Raw genomic sequence first — 14,655 nt, 5'->3', positions numbered from 1 at the left:
TTGTTGTCAGTGCAGGTTCGATGGGCCAAATGTCCTCCTTCTGTATTGTGGGGACTCTGTGATCCTATGACAGATTATTGGACGAGTTGGCCTGTTTACCCTCTAATCTGCTGCTATCAAAGATTGAAATCAGTAAACAATAAGAAGTCAAATGCTGTCACCTGTGTTTAGGTCATGATGTGAGAATGCCGGCGTTGGACTGTGTTTAGACCAGAAGATAAAGGAGCAGAATTAGGCCATTTGGTCCATTGAGTCCACTCTGCCGTTCAATCATTGTGAAAAGTTTCTTAACCCTGTTCTCCTGCCTTTTCTTTGTAACCTTTGATTACCTTACATTTAAATACGCCCCTTTTTAGTAAAACCTTTCTCTTGGATTTATCACTTTCCAGCTTATATACTTAGGGGTTTTCCTAGAAATGTTCTGTTGGGCTTCACAGCTGACTCAGATTGGCTTGAATGATAAAAGTTACAAACAGATATGGCATTGTGCAAGAACATGGGAACAACTGAGCAGTGCATCCCAGCAGGGAAAAGACAATTTAAATTGTCAAATTCCAGTAAAAATCAGTAACTTTGACACCAGTAATACTGGAGTTTCATTTTAAAGTATTCAAGGTCAGCTCTGAGACATTTTACTGTATCCTTTATTTCCAAGTATCCCTGCTTTTTCCATTCCCGCAGTGATGCAAGAGTATAAACACAACAGGAAATTGCTGATTTGCTTTTTTATAAACATTTAGAGATTGTTTTGCTTCAAATAAGAAAGTTTGCCATTTGAAGTAATGCTAGAAGTGAACCTCTGTTGCATACAAATACAAGACTTCCATATTGACACATTATTGAAAACACTATGCAATGTACAATGTGGCTATTTATTTTCCTTAGCATTTAACAAAAGATTACCAGATTTGAAAAGATTAGGGAACTATCTGTACTCTGACATTAAATGCCATATGCTTTTATTTATACAGGGACTGTATGCAGAAACACATGGCATAGTTGACAACAATATGTATGATGTTGAACTGAACATGTCTTTCTCTCTGCATGGTGATGTGAAAAACAATCCAGTTTGGTGGGGAGGACAACCAGTGAGTATAGCATCTCATATTTCTGTTTTGTATAATTAGAACGTAGTGGTAATCACATCAGTTCTGGATATCTGAAAATTGAAGCATGAGGAATGGTATGAGAATGATTCGGCCTGAACCAATGCTCCTTCTGATCTGTGTGGCTATGTGGTCATGCAGCAACTGTGAGTGTACCGTCCAGGGGACAAAAGGGCTGTGCGCTACCAGCGTTTAAGATACATGCACACGTGGTTACGTGGCAATCTTATGCGTGGTGAAATAAATGAGCTGTACAGAATAACAGGAAATCATTGATCTGAACTTGGATTGTAGTTTCTATATGCATTCTTTGTGTATTATATAGTGATGTTTAAAAAAAGACAGATCAAAATACATCAGTGAAAACAGACAATGCTGTAAATACATAGGCCAGTCAGCATCTAGAAACATATGGAATTTTGTACATCTGAACCTATGTCCTCGTTACAGATATTGACTGACTTGCTTTCTCTTTCCAGTTTTCATTTTGGTATTTATTTCAGATTTTCTGCTTTTGCAGTTTCCCTTGTGCTTTTTACCCTTCAAAATAAGCTTTGTTTTGGATGAAGGTTGCTTCCAGTGGAATTGATAATGGGCAAGTGGTTTAAACTGTTACTTTCAGAAAGTCATTCTGCTGGCAATGAGAATGATACAAGACTGTAACATAAAATAATCTAGCTGCTGAGGCACTTGGCTAGGTGACAGGCTGATACTGTGTTTACCTCTGGCACCTTGGTTAGAATTTAGCTTGAATAATGGGAGGAAAATTATTTTTTCTGTATGTGTTCTGCATGAGGTACATTCGGGTGGTCTCAATCTTTCATAGTTGACCTAAGAACTCAGTGAGCCATGCTACACCTAATCTGGGTTGTTTGTCTGACACTCATCAGAATTGAACTTGATACCAATTGGCTACCATAAACCTTGTATTAGCACACAGTGGAAATCAGCACATTGCTGTGTCCAGGAAGCAGTAATTTGGAAGTACAAACATATCATCTATCACTTGTTAGGAAACTGGACAGAGGACCATGCATTGTCAATTTCTTCTTGTTCAGCTTCTTTAATTAAATAAATGTTAGTTTCCTGCCAGCACTGTCCACTCATACAAGCTATGAGCTGGGATTCTCCCAAAAAAATTCTAAGTCCCCAACATGCAGGCATTTGGGAATAAATCCTGCTTTTTTTCAGCGTGTTTCCCAGAATGAATCTCCGGCACTCAAAGTGCCCTACTGTGATTTGCTCTAGAAATTAGGGGGCAGGGTCTATATCCGCCTGAGAGGCTGGCAGCATCGAGCTGAGCAGGCCACAATGCATACACCGATCTGTCAGCGCAGAGATTGGCGCATGCACACTGGTCCCACATTGCTGGCCTCCGATTGCTAGCCAGCCTCGCTAATGAAATGCAAATGTTAATTTCCATATTGGGGCTCATTAGACTAGAAATCTTAGGAGAGGCCTGACGCTCAGTGGGAAGCCCATAAAATGGCCCCCATGAACAGCGCAGCAGGCCGGAGAATCGTTCCCATGGTGTCATCTTGTTTATTTTGCAGTTCTGTTAAAATCCTCTCTCCTCAGTAACACAAGTATCATCTTGGAAAGATATCCTGTTCTCCTGCCGCTATTTAGTTCGGACAAATAGTCAAACGTTGATATGTTTATCAGCTTTGGTTCATCGAGCATTCACATAGGTCCCTCTGCTCTTGCACCCACTCCCCTGCCCCCCTTTAATTTATATTGTCTGTCTCTCTGTTTTCACAAATTCTGAGTCCGCGAAGAACTAGGGCAGAATTGTTGTTGTATCAATGCTGCTAGCATAGACCGGAGGGCAAGTATAGCCTGTGACACTGCTGCTAGTCAGTTGCAACCTCAAACCTCTCTATGTCTCCAGCTAGGCATGTTTCTATGTGGACTTGTAGAGACAGTGGTGCTTAGATTGTTCCAGTGCAAAACCAGCTCACGCTACATGACTTCCAATACAGTTGCCATCAAACAGGAGTGTCAAGTACTGGACTGCTCCATCATTTGCTTGCAAATGGGCTTTCTTTGCCTTCATTTTTACCTGTCATTTTTAAAAACGTATCCCACCACCCTTGACAATGTGTTCAGATGCCTTGTTAGCCTTTCTAAAGCTTTGCTAAAGTTTTTTGCCACCTTGTTGTCTTTTTAATTTCATTTATTTGTATTTGTTTTAATTGTTGTTTAATTTCCTTGCTGTCTTTTTAATCTAATTTGAATGCAATTTCTTGCTTCCACCCTTCGTGCAACTTTGATATTCACCAGTCCAAATCTTTAAATATTCTTACAAAAGTCCCGGTCCAAATAAAAACATTGTGTTATCAACACAAGGCAGTTTGCCAAGCTGCGCATCAGTTCTTATGCATTTAGAGCTGGTTTATATCAATAGACAATAATTGAGCCATCATTGGGACAGTTCAAAGAGAGCTTCACTCCATTTTTTCCTGTGCTGCGTCTGATTAGGGGAACGGTTGAAGCCGGCATTGCTGGACATAGGCAGCAAAACATGCAAGAGTGAACCGGGTATTATACTCCAATGAGCTGCAACACTGAGTTTTCCTGTCCTAGTTCATGTGAATCACTGATCACCGAAACATATTTTAAATATGCTTTTGTTCTTTGAATAGTTGTGGTTGACAGCTATGTATCAAGGTCTGAAAGCAGGTACCTTTTTCTGGCCTGGATCTGAAGTGAAAATAAATGGAACATATCCAGACAAATATGTGAAATTTAACAAGTAAGTACATTATACAGCATATGCAAATAAGATGAAGTAGTTCTTTTGGAAAATTATGAAATGAGGATGGCTGCGTAATGATACCAGGAATGAAGATTCAAAATTCAGAAATCTACCTTCTATACAAAGTCAATGGAGAGAGTTTTGGGCCTGGATTTTCACTGAGTCTGACTCAGTAGCCCCTTATAAATAGCAGGTGGGACTCAGTTCCAGAATTCCCATTCCATTCCAGTTTCCAGCAATTTTTGCTGGTACGTGAAGTCTGCCCACATGCAGCATTCCTGTCCTTGCTAGCTCCATTATGGGAACCAAGGAACGTAAGAACATAAGTGTAGAAGTAGGAAAATTCAGTCCTTCAAGCCTGCTGCACCATCAATCAGATCATGGCTGATCTCTCCCTGGTTTCAAATTGAAATCATAGGAACCCTACAGTACAGAAAGAGACCATTCGGCCCATTGAGTCCACACCGACCACCATATCCCTACATATTTACCCACTAATCCCTCTAACCTACTCATCTCAGGACACTAAGGAGCAATTTTATTAGCGTGGCCAATCAACCTAACCTGCACATCTTTGGACTGTGTGAGGAAACCAGAGCACCCAGAGGAAACCCACACAGACACGAGGAGAATGTGCAAACTCCACACAGACAGTGACCCAAGCCAGGAATCGAACCCAAGTCCCTGGAGCTGTGAAGCAGCAGTGCTAACCACTGTGCTACCGTGCCACCCATTGACCTCCCCACCTGTTCCCTATATCCCTTTATCCCTTTTTTAAATTAGAAATATATCTATCTCCTTCTTGAAACCAATCAACGATTCAGACTCCACTGCACTATGGGCTGCAGCTTCCACAAATTCACCACCGTCTACGAGAAGTCGTTCTTCCTCATCCCAGTTTTAAATCTACTGCCTCTCAACTTATACCTGTAATCTCTTGTTCAAGATTGCCCCATAAATGGAAATATTTGGTTTACATTTGCTTTATCAATCCCCTTTAAAATTTGATACACCTCAATCTGATCCCCTCTCATCTTTCTAAATGCCAGCGAGTATAAGCCCAAAATGTTTAATTTCTCCTCACACATCAACCCTTTCATCCCCAGAATCAATCTGGTGACCCTCCTCTGAACTGCCTCCAGTATGACATCCTTTCTCAAATAAGGAGACCAAAACCGGACATAATACTCCAGATGTAGTCTCACCAACACCCTGTACAATTGCAACAACACTTCTCTACTTTTATACTCTAATCCCTTTGCAATAAATGCCTACATCCCATTTGCTGTTATTATTACACGCTGCATCTGCACACTGACTTTCTGTGATTCATGATCATAGACATCCAGATCCCTCTACCCAGTTGCATTTTCAATCCATTTTCTATTTAGGTAATAATTTGCCTTTCTATTCTTTCTGCCAAAATGGGCAACCTCACGCTTATCAACAATAAACTCCATCTGCCAAATTTTGGTTCATTCTCCTAGCTTATGTACATCTAACTGTAAAATCTTTATATTCTCTTCACTGCCTGCATTCCCACTTATTTAAGTATCATCTGCAAATTTTGCTAAGTTTACATTCTGCCCCTGTTTGCAGATCATTTATATAGATTATAAACAGTTGAGGTCCAAGGATTGACCCTGAGGTACCCCAATAGTTACAGTTCACCAGCAAGAGAAGGACTCATTTATCCCGACCCTCTGGTTTCTGTCAGTCAGCCAATCCTCAATCCAATCTAGTACTCTACCCCCAATCCCCTGCAATCTTACCTTCTGGATCAATCTTTCATGCGGCACCTTGTCAAATGCCTTCTGGAATTCTAGATATACCACAGCCACAGGCTCCCCACTATCCACCTTGCTAGTTATGCCCACAAAGAACTCAAGCAAGTTTGTCAAGGATGACTTACCCTTCATAAAACCATGCTGACAATGACAAATTGAGCTTTGTCTTTCCAAATGCTCATTCATCTCCTCCATAATGATTGATTCCAGCAACTTTCTCACCACAGAGATCAAGCTAACTGACTTATAGTTTCCTACTTTTTGCCTCTCTCCCTTTTTGAATAAGGGCATCGCATTAATGTATTTCCAATCCACCAGGACCTTAGCAGAACCGAAGGAACTTTGAAATATCACAATCAATGCATCCACTATCTGGGGTCGGTGGGGAAAGGTAGTTTGATCAAAAGGCCGTATCTAAATTTCACACTGCTAAGAATTTTTCAAGATCTCTAATAAACCTTAAACTTCTGTTTAAATATATATGGATACTAATCTGTGGATCAATTCTAATTTCTCTACAATTTTAGCTTAGGTAGATTGGCTATGCTAAATTGTCCCTATTGTCTCAAGATGTGTTGGTTGGGGAGATTAGCAGGATAAATGTGTGGGGTTATGGGATAGGGCAGGGGGTTGGCCTGTGTGGGATGCTCTGTCGGAGAGCCAGTGCAGACTTGATGGGCCAAATGGCCTGCTTCTGCACCATAGGGGTTCTATGAAAATGAAATGCTCTTTAAAAATAATATTTTTGAAATTTAACCAGCTTTTAATGAAATTGACTTCCTGATTTTCTTCAATATATTTTACTTACTTAGGACAAATTAATTTTGAGGTATATTGAGTTAAAAATAGCACTGAATGTTGTTGGACTAGAAGAGAGTTAAGGAGGACATCTTTTTCATTCAGGGAATAGTGGGAACTCACTGTTTGAACAGACGGTAGAGACAGAAATTTCCATCATATTTAAAATATACATGGATATCCACAATAGGTACTATAATTTATAAACCAGCATTATGCTGTACAGTTCTTTTGTTTCTTGCAGTGGTCTAAATGGCCTCTCTCTGTGCCAGAGATTTTCTATATTTCCACACTTATAATCAGAAAACTCCAAAGTCAAGAAAACATTCATTCAGTGAGCATCTATCTGTGAGTAGAGCTTTATGTCCTTTGCTGGCAGGATTGAGGGAACAGGGGAAACCTGAAAAATTCCCTGGGTGGCATTCCTGCTGCCCTCATTTTGGGTTAAGGATGACACCTGGCAAATCACTCTTCTCAGGCCTTGTGTAGGAAGAGGATTGGGGCACTTCTCTCAAGGACCCTCTTTTCATACCAGGTATTGATTCCCCCTCCCCTCACTAGATTTGGCCCCCTCAAGTGCTCCCTCTCCCCTGCCATCCGTCCTCTGCAACAAATTGCAAAAGGGTTTGTTCCGGCGCAAATCACGTAACGGCCCCTCCAGCCATAAAGCGATTTGCAGCTAGACCAGAGAATCATCCCCTCTATTCATAAAACCCAATTACTACATTTACATTAATTCAATTTTAATTCAATAAATAACTCCTTATAAGAACAAACATTTATTTCAAGTTTCCAATTGCTTATAATAATCATTGGCATTCACAATCCCATCTCAAAGAATCCATAATCATGTGTAACTGTCAGTCAAACTGTAAAATGGCAGGTAAACATAGAAACATAGAAAATATGTGTAGGGGTAAGTCAGTCAGCCCTTCGCGCCTGCACCACCATTCAATATGATCATGGCTGATCATGCAATTTCAGTATTCCCATTGTGATACCCTATTGTGATAATAGATGGTTTTGAAATCAAACCTATAGCACTAATCCAGTAATGGAAATCATTAGGCTTATGTCAACGAACAAAATGGAATAGCAAGCTATCATTTCTTTTACACTCCTGACATTTCTTCCAAAGATTTAAAGGGCTGGACTTTTACAAGTCACTTTGACACATACTTCCAAAAGTTTTGACAAGTGTGTTGATAGTTCCAATGAGTTTGATATTAATGGGGTTCATGCATTTGTTACATATATTTATGTCTGCTTTTAACAATTCCAAACGCACCTGATCTATCCCAAAGGCCACCTTATCTTTGATTTTTTTGAGATGGTTAGAAGACTTCTAGTGGTTCTGGTAAACTGAGTGCCCAAAGCAAATTCTGGTCAATTCAACAATAAGTCACAAAATGATATTACAGTGAAAATTGTGTAGTGATATGTCAGTGACAGGCACATGAAATTATTTTGCCTGTTGTTTTAACAAAGATTTGATTACCTTAAACAACTTGAAGCCTTGACTGAAATAGTGGACCTTGGAATTTACTTTAAAAATTAACTAATATCATGGTTATCTAATTGTTTTTGATCAAAATAGATAGAATGATTGTAAATTAATCTTGACAAAATGACAGGACATGCAAACAACAACATAGTTTCATGATGCAATAATCAATGTGTTTTGATTTGAATTACATTGCCAAACCAGGATTGCAAATATACAGAGGTTTGTCACTTTTTTCATACAGCCTGAAAGAAATTAGTTGACAATAGCACTCATGGCATCAAAACATTCTTCTTTAGTCTCTTTACCATCTCTCACTTTAGCTGGCAACTATTCATATATTTCAGGTCTATTCCATTTGAAGAAAGAGTATTCACTGTCCTGAAATGGCTAAGCTTACCTGATTCAGAGAGGTAATCATTTTTGGTTATTTGTCACTCTTCTAATTCTCATGAGTAATCAGGTTGTTTGCGTATTTTTTTTAAATGTGTCTGTCTATCTCATGTCTGTCAGTTAAGAACAGTTTCATATCTTCCATTCTTTCTAGGTTTCTCTCACACATGTCTGTCTTTTCACAGTTCTTTCTGTACTCCTTTGATATTTTTCCTCACTTTTTCTCTATGTTTCTCCCCTTCACTCTTTATGTCTCTCCTTTTCTCCTATGGAGACACTGAGCCAAATGTGGGGCACAAAATGTCAGATGGCTCCAGAAATTAATTGATTACTAGATAACACAGATGTAAATAATGGGTTAGGACCTGAAGTTTGATTTTGGAAAAGGGTGGGAAGCCTGGGAACCTAGACCAGGCTCTTCACAATTGTGCTCTTTTCACCATTTTTTCTGGGTTCTGTGCTCTTATCGCTTGGCATCTATACCCATATTCACCAGTCAGTAAGTTTCATTGCTTGCCTTCCAAAAGTGCTCCTCAGCTTCTATGCCTTGCTGTTGGTATTTGTGTCCTGCCTCATGGTCTCCACATTCTTTCCTAACCCTTGAACCTGCTACTGTGACTATTAGTTCAGCTTTTCCTCCCAGCCTTGCTACATCCCAGCTTTTCCACTGCCACCTGAACCCAGACACTAGCTTTTCCAATCCTCTTGGTCTGAGGTCCCAGGCTTCCCACCCTTTTCCAAAATCAAACTTCAGGTCCTAACCCCTTATTTACATCTATGTTACCTAGGAACCAGTTCATTTCTGTAGCCACCTGACATTTTGTGCCCCACATTTGGCTTAGCATCTCCATAGGAGAAAAGGAGAGACATAAAGAGTGAAGGGAAGAAACATAGAGAAAAAGTTAGGAAAAATATCAAAGGAGTACAGAAAGAACTATGAAAGACAGACATATGTGAGAGAAACCTAGGCAGAATGGGAGATATGAAGAAGAAGGAGACGGAAAGAGGAAGGAGTAACAGAAATAATCTGAGGTAAATAAAGATACAGATGACAATAATAGGGAACCATTACACAGAGAATGAGAAAGCGATACACCAACAGAGATAGAGAGGCAGGAAGAATTAGAAAACAGGAGACAAGCTTCAGCACAGTTGTGGGAATAAATAAATACAACTTTTGTTCTTGTGCTCAATACCGCCAGTGATCAATTAGTTTTACCAACGTGGCCATTTAAATTCACAAGGTATGTTTTCTAAAATTCATTCTTTTGCTATACTAAATGTTTGATTTTGTCTAATCAGGCCAAACTTTTACACCTTGTATTTTGAAGAACCAGATAGTGCTGGACATTCATTTGGACCTGTTAGTGGTGGAGTAAGTTAAGGATTTTTATCTTTATTTAAGTCTTTGAAATAGTAATAATCAACTATCTTGGAAAATGTTCATAAAATTGGACTTATTTTTCCTAGATGAAACTTGTACACATATTACTGTTTTAAAATCCTCAATTTCCCTCAATTATTATCTTTCATTAAACATTACCCATTAACGTTGTTTAATTATACCTTTGATATTTGCTATTTTAAAATCAGATATTTTGATTTCATCCTTACTGGGTCTAAATCTCAGATAACCCTAATGGATTGTGTTCTTTCTGCTAACACTTTACCTACATTACTGTTGTTTTCCATATGCTACATCTCATCAAATATTTTATTTATGATTTTATCCTATGCATCTTGTCCGCATCATATTAATCCCATCCTCTAACTTATGTTAACTGAATGTAATCTATTTTAATTCCCTCCTTCTCCTGGGATATCAATTCACCTTTTTTGATTGCTAAGCTCTCATCATCCCCTAACTATCTAACTTTTCTGTGTTGTATACCTGTATGTATAGATTCCCATTTCCTGGGGTGCCATCTGACTCTGTAATCCCTCTAACATTGTTCATTGCTTCTAAATAATTTCAATTATTTTGGAATTCAGTTATATTACCTAATATCAATTTTGACTTCTTCCTTAGGCAGCTCAGTTCCTTTATACTTTGTAACTTTTCTACTTTATGTAAATCTCAGCCTATATCTGCCCATTGCTTTACAGATTTCTAAACAGTTGGCAGGTGAACCCTCAAAATGTGTAGGACTCCTATTAATTTGCACAATTAGTATTAGTGCTGTCAAATGCTTTTGCATCACACTTGCTAAACAATAGGATAAATTTCCAGTTTTGTATCAGTAGTGGGAGCATCTGAAATAGGGCAGTCATATTTTAAAACTATAAATTTAGAAGAGCACATAATTTTCTAAGAGCATTACCTCCTCACTAACATTAGAAATTGTACAGTTGTGGACTGCCGATGAGCAAATCTCTAGATATGTATTTAAATAAACAGATGCTTCCTTCAGCCCACGAATGGAGCAAGTGAATAGCTTTCTCCATATACTGTACCACTTGTTTCTGGATAATTGGGTCTTAAAACTCTGACGTAGGATGGTGTTCTACAATTTGATGAGCTGAATTTAAAGCAGACACTGTTGCATGAATAATTAAGTGTGCATGTCTTGATATCTCTTCGTATTTTGCAGGTGATTAAAGCATTACAGTCAGTTGATAAGGTTATAGGAATGTTGATGGATGGCCTCAAACAAAAAAACTTGCACAATTGTGTTAACCTCATCATCGTAGCTGATCATGGTATATATAACCTTTTAATGTTGTTTGTCATCAAAGCAAAAGATACACTCAGAGCATGGGGTTTTAATGGAAAAGAAACACAAGTTTGAAAATGAATTAATATACTGGTGATACCCTAAATTGTCTACATTTCATGCAGGAATGTTTCCAATTCTGAGAAGCATGTGACTACTGCAAATAGCATGAGCCAATCCATGCTTCTTTTACTGTACCTTCAAGGACAGCACAGCAAAACAAAAACAATAAGCTTACACTTGGCACTGCCAGGGTGCTGGTAGCAATGTCTGGTGGGCACTGCCCAGCCATGTCCCCAACCACCCTAGGGCCTCCGAGCCTCCAGGTTTGATCATCCTGCCTGGTCTTCATTTGTGAAGACCAGTAGTGATATGCTCCGGGTTCCTGCAGCACCTGAGGGTCGGAGTCCCAGGAGCGAGGAGAATCCGGCTTGAAATTGACTAAGTGTATTTAAAGGCAATCTGTGCCCAAACGAGTGGAGTCAGAAAATATCCCCCATTATCTCATTAATGTATTTATCAGGTGATTAAACATGATATATGTTTAGAGCTGTAGTTGTGTTAATTATACAAAGGATACACCAATATTAACAAGAATAGTATCAAAGAAAATATTCAAATTAAAGACGATTCACTTTTTTACTTTCTATGCTCGATGCAAATGTCATTGAACTTGAAGTGACTAATGTGTTTTCAAAATTACATTACATTGCCTTACTATTGTTTATCTGTATTTCTTTGTCTTTCAGGAATGGATCAAACTTACTGTGAACAAATTGAATACATGACTCGATATTTTGAAACAGTGGATAATATATACGTGTATAGTGGCCCAGCTGCTCGCATTCGAGCTAAAAATGTTCCAAAGGACTATTTGACATGCAAGTACCTTTAATGTATAATATAAAACGATCTATTAAAAATTATAGCTTGATGCACAATGTAAATAGTGATACCAATTCCTCCAGATTGTGATGAATGGAGCATTTAAAATTACAATTTCAAATACAAAGGAAATATTAACACCAAGTAGTTAATTTCGTTATCTACATTAATTTACAAATTAATTAATATTTCTTCTTATATATTAACTACATTATTTGTTCTATTAAGAGTATTTTTTAAGTATTTGGCCCCAAATTTCTATATGGATTCTTCTAGTCTTGCCCCATATCAAATTCATCCAAAAAATGACTAAGTGTCATCGCTGGTTGGAAAAGTGGTGTGAATTCCACCAGGTGGAACGATGCAATGCAGATCGCAATTCACCCGCAAAGAGACGTGCAGCACCGTAAGATGCTGGCACAGCTGGCTGCTTGGAGACTGGGGTGCCCTGATCACAAAATTAGATTGAAGGTCCCTCTATCCATTCTCCACAACCCACAACCTCTCCACAGATATAGCAACCCCCAGCAGACATGAGGAACACTCCCAACCCTTGACTCTGGAGGAGTCACCGCACCCCCCTCCCCCAACTGCATCGCTAACTGTCTGGGTCACAACCCCCCTTGCAGAACACAGGCAAGAGCATGACCGAATCACCACTCATCCATCTTTGCTGAAATATGGGCCCTCCCCAAGTGAGCAGTACCTCGCTATGGAGTAATCCAAAGTTGCAACCAATTCAGGGACTTCCTTCAGTCCCTGCACCCTGTATGCACCACTTCTGGCCCTGCCCCTTTCAGGCACTCCCTTTGGGCCCTACTCCCCTACAGGTACCCCCTTCAGGCCACGTCCCTTGCCAGTGCTTACCTGGTACTCTGACAGTACCTATTTGGCACCAAGTTTCCACTGCCAGGGTGCCATGGCAGTACTAGGTCACAGCCCAGCCATGTCCCTGACCACCTGGGGCATCAATGGCTGCCAAGCCTCCTGGCATGTCCATCGTGTCTGGTTTCCATTTGGTGAGACCAGTGATGATTCGTGCTGGGTTCCTGTTGCGCTGGAGGGTCACTGAAACCTGGGCGCCAGGTGACTCTGGCTTGAAACCCTGCATTTTAAAATCAGGATTTAAATATGATAAGTCTACTTCACACCCTCAGTGGGCATGATTTAGTATGGGGTGAACGGGGAGAATCCCAAAAGTGGTTTTCTGAAACAAATCACTTTGACCCCTTTCGTGATAGTCTCTGACCATAAAGTAATTTGGTGCCAGAGAATTGCCCTCAGGAAATCAGTAGAAACTTTACAAAAAGAGTGAAAGTTGCTGAAAACGACGTTTTCTGTGGTGGTTCTGTGGGTCTCCTGTTATTTTATGGTGCAAGAGAAGAACATCTGCAAAATTATAGGCTGACATTTATTCTCTTTTTGTCACATTTTCTGCTCAACAATATTTTTAGGCATTCTTTACTACATTCATTTGTTCCTACATCACTGTGTCATGTATCACTTGATAACCAAACGGAATGGTTACCTTTGCCAAGTTTCTTAAATATTCCTTTTACATGGTCATTATGATAGACAGTCCTAGATGATGGTTTTCAAGGTTTAAGGTTTTAAGTTTATTTATCAGTGTCACAAGTCGGTTTACATTAACACTGTAATTGAGTTATTGTGAAAATCCCCTAGTTGCCACACTCCGGCACCTGTTTGGGTACACCGAAGGAGAATTTAACATGGCCAATGTACCTAACCAGCATGACTTTTGGACTCTGGGAGGAAACCCATGCAGAGACAGGGAGAATGTGCAGACTCCACACAGGCTGTAACCCAAACTGGGAATCAAACCCGAGTCCGTGGCATTGTGAGGCAGCAGTGCTAACAACTGTGCCACTCCTCTGTGAAATATCTAGTCTCTAACTGATGTCTTTCCACAGCAAAGAAGCTGACATTAAAAGAGCTGGAACTGGGAAATCAATGTGTCATTGGCCATTTGCCTCTCTATGGCATCATCTGCTACTGCTGAAACCTGATGAACTGTAATGAATAAAATAATTACTATTTGTCTGTTTGGCTATTAACAGCTTAAATGAGCTCCTCCAAAGTTTTTCTTTGGACAGGCAATACTTGGTGGATCAACGAAACCAGGGAGCCTCTGGTGATAAGGTGAAGTGATCCTGGAGGGAGCAATGTTAAAGAGACCACAATTAATCTCATTGCACCAGGGTTATGAAAAAGCAGAATCCATTAGGGTTCCTGATCCTGATCACTTTTTCAGTAACATTGAGAATTAGATCAGTTGAAAAAGGGTGGCATGGTGCACAGTGATTAGCACCAGGGACCCAGGTTCAGTTCCAGCCTCGGGTCACTGTTTGTGTGGAGTTTGCACATTCTCCCCGTGTCTACGTGTGTTTCCTCCGGGTGTTCTGGTTTCCTCCCACAATCCAAAGATCTGCGGGTTAGATTGATTGGCCATGGTAAAATTGATCCCAATGTCAGGGGGATTAGCAGGGTAAATAAGTGGGGTCATGGGAATAGGGCCTGGCTGGGATTGTGGTCAGTGCAGACTTGATAAGCCAAATGGTCTCCTTCTGCACTGTAGGGTTTTATGGAGTTCTACAAGAGGATTCAGCCACTTAATCGGGGATGGTTCTCTCACTGACAAAGGCTAGCATGGGCCTTTCCTATGATTAAGTGGTCCTGGCCTGGGCTG

The 14,655-nt window shown here is 39.9% G+C and overlaps 1 protein-coding gene across 1 annotated transcript in view; it reads left to right on the top strand.

Annotated features, from left to right (window-relative positions):
- The window catches only part of LOC145344995 (ectonucleotide pyrophosphatase/phosphodiesterase family member 3), a 101,645-nt gene that overhangs the window by 40,063 nt on the left and 46,927 nt on the right, over positions 1-14,655 (top strand). Inside the window, exons 8-13 of the mRNA XM_080192434.1 lie at positions 972-1,091; positions 3,755-3,864; positions 8,304-8,369; positions 9,652-9,724; positions 10,941-11,049; positions 11,813-11,944. Of these exons, the coding sequence (XP_080048560.1) occupies positions 972-1,091; positions 3,755-3,864; positions 8,304-8,369; positions 9,652-9,724; positions 10,941-11,049; positions 11,813-11,944 (610 nt within the window). The remainder of the gene's footprint in view (positions 1-971; positions 1,092-3,754; positions 3,865-8,303; positions 8,370-9,651; positions 9,725-10,940; positions 11,050-11,812; positions 11,945-14,655) is intronic.

The sequence above is a fragment of the Carcharhinus amblyrhynchos genome, chromosome 7 (genome assembly GCF_965287045.1).
Source record: "Carcharhinus amblyrhynchos chromosome 7, sCarAmb.v2.hapA, whole genome shotgun sequence".
In the NCBI taxonomy this organism is placed as follows: Eukaryota; Metazoa; Chordata; class Chondrichthyes; order Carcharhiniformes; family Carcharhinidae; genus Carcharhinus; species Carcharhinus amblyrhynchos.
The sequence above is the reverse complement of the archived record's forward strand: the minus strand, read 5'-3'. Positions and strand labels throughout refer to the sequence as shown.